The sequence below is a fragment of the Corvus kubaryi genome, unplaced genomic scaffold, assembly GCF_017639235.1.
Source record: "Corvus kubaryi isolate FWS band 111438036 unplaced genomic scaffold, C.kubaryi_AGA036_p1.0 37394, whole genome shotgun sequence".
In the NCBI taxonomy this organism is placed as follows: Eukaryota; Metazoa; Chordata; class Aves; order Passeriformes; family Corvidae; genus Corvus; species Corvus kubaryi.
In genome coordinates this window covers 9,820,458-9,829,439 of record NW_024581133.1, presented here as the reverse complement: position 1 = coordinate 9,829,439, position 8,982 = coordinate 9,820,458, and the positions used below count along the sequence as shown (strand labels likewise).

Here is an 8,982-nt window from a genome sequence, read left to right as displayed (position 1 = left end):
GGTTGTACATTTTTCTCGTGGCTGAACCCAAATGTTTCAGTTTCTATCTGTGTGTCAAAAATATTCATAGGCATCCCCCTTATTCAACTTTTATTAGCAGTAAATAGACCCCAAAACACAGCCTCTATTTGGTAATTTTTGTATCTTAGTCAGTGCATGAACCTGAGGAAAAAAGGTGAACCTGTCAGCAACCCTGAAGTAGCTGTGCTGGAATCCGAGCAGGGAAAACCCAATCATTCACAGCTTAGGACCAGGTTGTTCCCCCCTCCAAAGCCCAGCTCTAGAGCCAGTTTTGTTTTACTGTGAGGGTGGAGAGGCCCTGGCACAGGGTCCCCAGAGCAGCTGTGGCTGCCCCAGCCCCGGAAGTGTCCAAGGCCAAACTGGACAGGGCTTGGAGCAACCTGGGATAGTGGAAGGTGTCCCTGCCCTTGGCAGGGGGCGGGACTGGATGAGCTTTAAGGTCCCTTCCACCCCAAACTATTTTATGTGTTTTATGCTCATATTTACTGGTAAAAAATCAAACTACAACTCATGAGACATCTGAACTCCCATTTATGGGGGCATTTTGAGTCCCAAATGCATTACCAGAATCATGTACTCCGGAGAAGGAAACAGGAGTAGAAGAGACAGACAAACATTGAGAGAAAATGTGTAAAGTGGTATTATGTTATTAAAACATTACATTAGAAATAAACAGAACATAAACCAAAAATAGGTTTTAACCAGGTTTAACTTTTTTCTTTTCTTTTTTTTTCTTTTTTTTTTTAAATTCAAATTGACCCAAAGCAAAAACTTACATTGCAAAGGAAGAACAAAATACATGACGGTATTGGTAACTCAGCATTTCATGGAAGCTGCACTTGTGGGCAGGTTTTTTCCTCCAAACCAGCCCATCCTGATAAAGATGCCACATCTTTTCTTTTGCCTCTTGGTATTTATCTGAAGAGTTTGTCCAGATGTGTTCTGCCAACCAGAGCCAGAAAACTGAATTTTCCACGCTATTCCAAGGAAGCCAGAGTTATTCCAAGCATGAATGATAGTGAATTAAAAGAAAAAAAAAAAAAAAGAAAACAAACCCAAAACAAACAAAAAAACCCCACTCGAGCTTTTCAAACTAACAAGTATTGTCTATAATGTAAATAGTTTAGAAATATGGTAATTAAATAATCTAAAAAACACTCTTACTCTGCTGTACATTTATAAACATAAATATTTACAAAAACTTTCTGCTTTGTTTTAAAGGATGAGGTTTGCAGTTTGTTAACGATCAGAGTCTTTTACTCATACTGATTCTTTGGTGTGTTTGCCAATTTTTTAAGGTTTATTAAAAGTGTTCAACCGTGAATTTTAAGGTAACGGAACGAGGCTACATCACAAGTCTCTATTATGCACTTCTCCTTCCACATTCTAGTCCGAATGAAAAACAAAGGTCAGTTTGTTCTTCAAAGTATTTGTGCACAATACTGAAAATAATAAAAAAAGGACCAAATTCCCCCTTATCAAAATTTGGGTAGGATTATCAATGAATAATCCTATTTTATCTGCACGTGAGCATGTGGGTAACCAGAGACAGTGCATGGGACTATCAGTAGGTTCAGACCCACATGTGCTGTGGTGCTTTGCAGAATTAAAGTGAGAAACTAGCTACAAGAGAAGGCTTAGCATTGCAAAAAAGGGTGAGGGCTTCCCTCCACCCTGGGGAGAGGAGAGGATGAAAATTAATTTAAAAGAAAGGCTTTTTACTGGCCTGAAACATATGTGTGTTCCCTTTTAGATGTCAGTTACTTAAAAGAAATAACCAAAAAACAAACCTCAAACAATAAATAATGGAATTACACATTTCTTCATTAAATAGCATTCTTGTAACCAACAAAGTCTTTCATAATTTTCTTCAGTCACAGCAACAGACAGAACAAATAATTTGCCTTAATATAGATTGCAACTAAAATATACTCTAGATTACCTTAGAAAATATTACTGTAAAAATTCAGTGGGAAAGGACATTGGTTTAGACCAACTTACAAGTGTAGTGAACAATACTAAGTCTGTTTTGTTTTTTTTTAAAGAAAACAGTTTTAAGATCCTGATTTCATGTCAGAAAATGGAAGATTTGTGTTAAAACCTGCCAGTATGCCCTGTCTCAGCACTGGAGAGCTCAAAGACTAGAATGGCTGATCTTCCCTCCACAGGAGCCAAGAGACTCGAGCTCACACTCACACCCCACCCATGTGCTCAGCTTGTCCCTACTCCACAGATACAACCAGGAGGAAGCACTACAAGCTCTACATCCCATGCAGGGTGTTAGGCTGGACTTGCTCACTCACACTGCCGAGATGTGAACTCTTGGTCACTGCTCAAGCAGCTGGACTTGGTACAAGCTGGAGATAAAAAGGTTCAACACCCCATTCCTAACCCTCTGAGCCATGAATCTCCAAAATCCCTTATTGTTTGGAAACCTGATGCAATGCCAGGCACAATAGGGACAGATAATCCCCCTTGCTTGCCATGGTTCCGGTGCATCCATTAGCAGTGATAAGGTTCATGCTCAGGGAGCTGCAGTCCGGGGTTATCAAATATTAAAAGGAACTAGCAGAGTTAAATAATATGAGCTTACCTGCCTTACCTTGCTTTTCCTATTTTTAATACTAAATATTTTGAAAGTGACGTGTGAAACTTAAAAGCCATCACCATTCCTTTCATCTCCCACTTCGGTTGATGCAATTGATACAAAAGCACTCCTGATATCAGAGGGGCTCTTTTGGAGCCAGGCAGATGCCCAAATAAAAGTAGAGAACACTGGCAATAACATTATGCTGAGTCTGTAATGCCTTGAAAATAAAGAGAGGGAAACAACTGCACATTTTGGCCCAATCTTCTTTTGATCAAGAAATTATTTTTTTTCTTACTATCAGAAACAAAACTCTGTAACAGATCTTTTAATACCTGGTTTGAAAAACACATTCAGTAGCCAGATTTCAGCACTCCTCTCAGTTTCTGTCTTCAGATTAATTGCAAAATTTAAACTTTCAATGTAAGTGGGGCTTTTCTTCTTACTTAATAACTTGTGTGCCCTTCCTGCTCTCTAACCTGAAACAAACTGAATTTCAGAGCAATCAAAACAACTCCCCCCACCACCACTGCTTTTAAAACAAAAGGGTTTGGCCAATTTCTTTTCTTTTTTTTTTTAGTGGACACAATTTGGCTGAGAACCCGTAGATAAAATCTCAACTGAAAGTGAAATAAAGCAGGTTATACATTCATGAAATTCAGGGAGTAATAATGAACAGCAACTGCTGCATCATTTCTGTAATGTCACATCAACACTACAGTGAGGCAGCAGCTCCTGCTCTCACAAATAATGCACTGAGACTACATGAGGAATAGTGGGGGAATCACACATAAAGGGAAAATACATCAGAGAGATTATTGCACAGGAGGCACTGTATGAGCAACAGAATACATTGGCTTCAAAAAATCTAAATTTGTTTCCTCTTAAGTTACTGTAAAAAATACAGAGGCTATGCCTCTCGGTAGTGTACTGTCACTGGTAAAAATAGACTCATAAACAGCCACCCATTCAACAGGGAATGTTGGGAAAGAGGGCCTGAATTCTCTGGGCATCCCAACTACAGTAATTAGGAAAAGAAAAATACCAAAAAAAAAAAAAAAAAAAAAAACCAAAAAAAAAAAAAAAAAAAAAAAAAAAAACCCCCCCAAAAAAAAAGCCAATGTATAGACCCTCAAATTGAACAGGGTAACTGCATTTTTTTCCTCATTTTCCAAATTATATTCATACAGTACCCAAGGACATGTTGATTATCCACTCTTCCCTCTGTCCTGCAAAAACAAACATGTGGCAGAGACAGGGGTCCCAACCAAAAGGGCTCTGTAGTCTATCTGTATCCTTTTGCAGGACAGGTGCCTTGATTTCCAAACTTTTATGTTCTTGCATCATTGCTCAGCATGCCAACTCAAACCAACCACTTCCCTCGAGGGGCTGCCTTCCATCTCCACGGCAAGTCTGCACACGTAATGTGAAAACAAACAGAAAACCAACAGCAATTTTTAAAATGCAATATTGTATAGAAAGCTTGGACCTTGTAAACTTGGACCAAGAAACCAAAAATTAAGACCTTCTAGCTGTGGTATAAAAAACCCAAGGAAGTGTATACCTGCCTTCTGACTTCACAGAAAAATCAGAATTTGCATAGGATATACTTTGTGCAAGGCAACAAGCCTCTTCAGTATCTGGAATAGAACTAAACTTGCTCAGAGTTCCTTTCTTCATGGATATCAGATATCATCAAATTTGTGTTTTAAGTAGTCTTTCATGACCTTGGCAATGGGTAGTTCATCAAGTAGTTTGAGGTTTTGAAGGCCTATACACTGACGGATTTTAATTCGGCATAGATCTTGCAAGTTTCTGGGCTGTCCTGAAAAGACAAAAGGAACACGTAAAAATAAAATGACCACATTTTAAACGTACTTTAAGACATCAGTTACTTAGCAAAATGACAGGGGTTTGCTGTTTCCTAAGAGGGAGAGGGAAGGGAAAAATTACAAGAGAAAAAGTATGCCAGTTAAGACCTTTTTAATGGACTCAATGAAATCATGGGATGAATCCTAAAAACATTTTTACATGCACAGAATTTTACTGATGCCAGTGTAACGTGATATCATCCATGTGAGGATTCCCACCAGGTGGCAACATATGCTTACACACTACAGAACAGCAGAACTCCTCCATTTAACTTTTTGTAGATTTTTTTTCTATCCTTGGGGAAAAATACCCTCAGTCTTGCTTTTCTTTCAAACAATGAGACAAAAACTTCTAAGTTCAGCTGTAACAGGACTAGGAAGTTTCCTTAGAGAGTGAGGATTTATAAAAGTTATTCCAGGATCACATGGCAGAGTTAAAGATTGGGGTTTCCTTTCCCTTTTAATGAAAACATAAAGCCTTCAGGCTTTGGATGCAGCCAAACCCTAGTCAAACAGAAAGGGATGAAAATGTGAGTTAACCACTGTCCACAGAGGAAAAGCTTTACTGACATCACAAAAACTTCAGCATTCCTGGCAAGGATTTTCCAAAATAATCCATTTTCTTTCAAACTCATTCTTACCAGGAAACTACTCAAAATCAAACACCTTGAGAAACAGTTGGGTTTTGGTCCCTCTATCCAAAATAATCTCAGAAAATTTAATCAAGTCTTGTATCTGAATGCACCCAGCAATGGATCCCAAGGAAAAAAGAAAAAGAGCAGAACAACAGACATTGAGAAATCCTGCCCCAATAAACCCTTCTAGCTTTCAGCACTGGTGCCTTTGGGCCTTCCTAGCCCAGAGATTGCACACAGATCTATGTCTTTAATAGCTGTGAATAGCTTGCCCTTTGTAAATCTGTCTAGTGTTTTTTGAACCCATTCATACTTTCAGCATCCAAAACATCCTGTGGCAACAAATTTCACAATATAATTAGGCGTTGGCTGGAAAACTACAAAGTAATTTTATTTATTTTAGATCTGCTTCCTGATGGCTTTGTTGCATGCCTGCCATTCTTTGAGTTACAAGGAAAAGAATGAATAATTGTTCCCATGCCAGTCATGATTTTACATACCTTTATATAAACCTCCATCCTCCACTCATGCTCGGTACCACTTCCCAAAGCTGAAAACCCCAGTTAATAAGCCCCAATATGGGAATCACTCCAAACCTCTGAAAAAACTGCCTGCCTTTGTGCTTTTTCCTCATTCTGCTACAGCTTTTTTGGAGTTATTCCAGTAACACATCAAAGCTGTGCTAATCAATATTTTGATCATCGACTTAACTGTGTAAGCCTCTTTTTCTTTTTTTTTTTCCTCCAAGCCAAGACTTGGTTATGGGACTTAATGACTGTCAAATTCAAAATACTCAGCACCATGAACAATGTAGGTGCTTCTGTTGGTATCTATAGAAATGGGCTGACAGACAGGTAGGGATTTTTAGACACTGGTATTTATCTTAAGCACTAAAATTATCCAGGGCAAGCCAGCAGAAGTAATGCATGAAAATAGTCTCAGTCTGCTTTTAAAGAAATTAGGTTTGAAATTAAAAAAACATGAAAATTTGAGTTTCCTTCATGTATGTTGAAAATACTTTTATTATACTTATCACCACCTAAATGTCAATTTATTTTTAGTTATATCCTTCATCCATGATTTAAAATATAGACCAATAGTTACTTTGTCCACTAGTGGTTTCTTCTTGGCAACTTTTTTTTCCTACCTGAAGGAAAGAATTTAGGCAACTTGGACAACAGCTGAGCATTCAAACTTCAGGGATTGAAAGTTATTTTTGGTAAGAAATGAAACAATCTTAATGGTGATAAAAAAATAGCTCTGATGCTTTAAAACAGGGTTCAGAAAGGATGCACTGCTTCAAAAGTTCACTGCAAACAGCAGCATTAGAAATTATAAAGGACTAGAGGTCTATGTGTATTTTCTGTAGTAGAGTACACAATAAATCAGCTATGAGACACTGATTTCTGGTTTCAGAAATAAATGCCTTTTAATTAACATCCTATGTGGTTTTTGAGAACATAAAGGAACAGACAACGTAAAATACCCAGAAGAAATTGGTCATCAGTTAATTCAAAAAGACCGATTATCAAATGTATGACATTTTCCCCTGATAAGCCTAAAAAATATTTCCTGGGAATGTGTTAACAATGGACATTTCCAGTGTTAAGCACCAGTTGCTACATCTAGTGGCTGCTGGTGTCTTAGGTCATGCCTTGCAAATTCCAAGGTTATTAATGCATTTGTGATTTATTAGAAATGGTGTCTGGAACACTTACTCATTCTTGGTTGCATCTGAATGAAAAAGAAAAAAAATAAAGGATTACGGACCGATGTCAGTGAACCTTAGCTTGGCAAATGAAAAATGTTATTAGTAACTTGGCAAAGTAAGACAAGTTAAATGATGAATTAAGTTCTCTTTAAAAACGATTAGGAAGTAGCAACTTTGGTTATATCCTGCATCACAAGTTTGGGAAGTTATTTAGGCAAATAAGCTGGAAAGGAAGAGAATTAAAAGAGAAAGGAACAAAAATCCCCACAAACATGAAAGATATGATTGGCCTAATTACCACTATCATATAAAACAGCGACATAAAACTACTGATCACCTTAAAAACATCCAACACATCCCTGATCCACCTCAAAGGGCCACCTTGTTGCTGTTATTCTGGATTTGCTCATGTGTTCACCAAATCATTACATACTGCAGTCAATTTATTTTGCTTTATAGCAGTAATCAAATAAATTAGAAGTATTAATTACAGGAAAAAGATGTAGAGTTCATCTTTTGCCTTCCAGAGCTTGTGCTCTGTGCTGCAAGGGAAAGCAGAAATCCCCACCAATGCAATTCTTGTGCATAGTGTCCCAAACCTGACAGAAAAGCTTCTTCCAAACAGAAGAAACGTAAAGCATGGGCTTAAAGAATTGAGAGGAATTGCTTTTTGATTTCTTTTTAAATCTAGATGAAGCAGACTTCCGTATGTACAAAATTAAAGCATTTTCCTAAATCCGTTCTTCAGCTGCTAACGAAGTAAGTTTCTGAGCTTTCCCCACTTAAATAATTAGTAATTATTTTACTTAAAGAATGAAATGAGCCCTTAAATTATTATTAAGAGAACAGCCTTTGCTGGTAAAGCAAAGGAAAAAAAGCATATTTTAACAGCAAGAAATTATTACAATTAATCCGAATTTTCATTCAAAACTCCATCCCTTTCCATTTTGCAGTTTTCAAGAGTTTTTTGATACAAGATCTGAGAGTTTGTTGTTCTATCCCAGAGACAGACAAAACTTCAATTAAGGATTTGCTACCTGTCCAAAGAACTCTGTCACTGTTACAACTGCTCTGTGTTTATACCTGTGCTTTCCCTCTGCAGACAATGCTCCCCAAGAAATAAAACACTAACTCACCTAGTAAGTCTGTATTTAAGGATCATTAAGGCATATTCGTGATGCCTCTGACAACACTGTTTGTTGGGGACTTTCATCCAGTACTGTAAAGCTGAAAAAGGGGAATCCCTACCCATTTCCTCCACTGAAGATGCAGAGCAAAAAAATACATGTAAAAAACCAATATAAAAATCATGACTTGACCTTTCTGTTACCCAAGAGAAAACTTAGGAATAGCTGAAATTAATACATTGTAGGCTGCAAGAAGATCCCCTCTGATGTATTGTTCTAACTACTAAAAGAAAAGTACTTTTAAAGCAAACAATTAGTGTCATTGGTTTGAAGTGGATAGGCTGTTTCTGAAGAAATTAAAAAATGAAAAATAACATCAGTGACATATTTCAGAAGCCGCCCACAGTTTTCTCTACAATATTAATGCATCTCTCTAAAAACCCTTGGAGTGGTATTTCTCAAACTGAGCCTCTGCCCCTCCTGGGACTTCTGAAAGGCTGAAAACAGTAGCAAGAAACCATTTGGTAATTTCTTTTTAGCTACAAAGGGAACTTAAAATTAAAAATCTTTTGAAACATTTTACAAAATATGTTGAAACCACGCTGATGTATGCTGGCAACAGCTCAGCTCCTCCAGAATATCAGGAAAAGTTTTTCTTTCGCAGCAAACCCTTAAATCCATCCCTTATTTCACAGCAATGAAGGAATGCAGCTACTGCCAGCAATTAAACTGAGTTCTGAATTTGTGGGCTTTTTTGGGCGGGGTGCAGGGGGTGGGGGGAGAAGAAAAAGATAATTGAATTTATCAGCTGGAAACTCACACCCACCAGGCAAGAAACACACTGGGGAGGATGCACTAAAACAGGATCCTAGGGAAAGGTTGGGATCACCTAGGAAATGACTGAGGCTGAGCCGAACGGGAATTCGGCTGCTCATTGCAACAGGTCTAAAGTTTACAAAATGCACTGGGTTGTACTCTGTGAAAAACAACAGCAGAATAATCGGAGAGGATATCTGGTTTTCCAGCATTC

The 8,982-nt window shown here is 37.8% G+C and overlaps 1 protein-coding gene across 3 annotated transcripts in view; it reads right to left on the bottom strand.

The window, feature by feature from the left end:
• Positions 1-532: 532 nt before the first annotated feature.
• The window catches only part of ASB7 (ankyrin repeat and SOCS box containing 7), a 29,438-nt gene continuing 20,988 nt past the window's right edge, over positions 533-8,982 (bottom strand). For 2 of the 3 annotated variants that reach the window (XM_042039371.1, XM_042039370.1), the window contains exon 5: positions 533-4,433. In XM_042039371.1, the coding sequence (XP_041895305.1) occupies positions 4,294-4,433 (140 nt within the window). In that variant the 3' untranslated portion in view covers positions 533-4,293. The remainder of the gene's footprint in view (positions 4,434-8,982) is intronic. The other variant, XR_006017909.1, reaches the window with a different exon arrangement.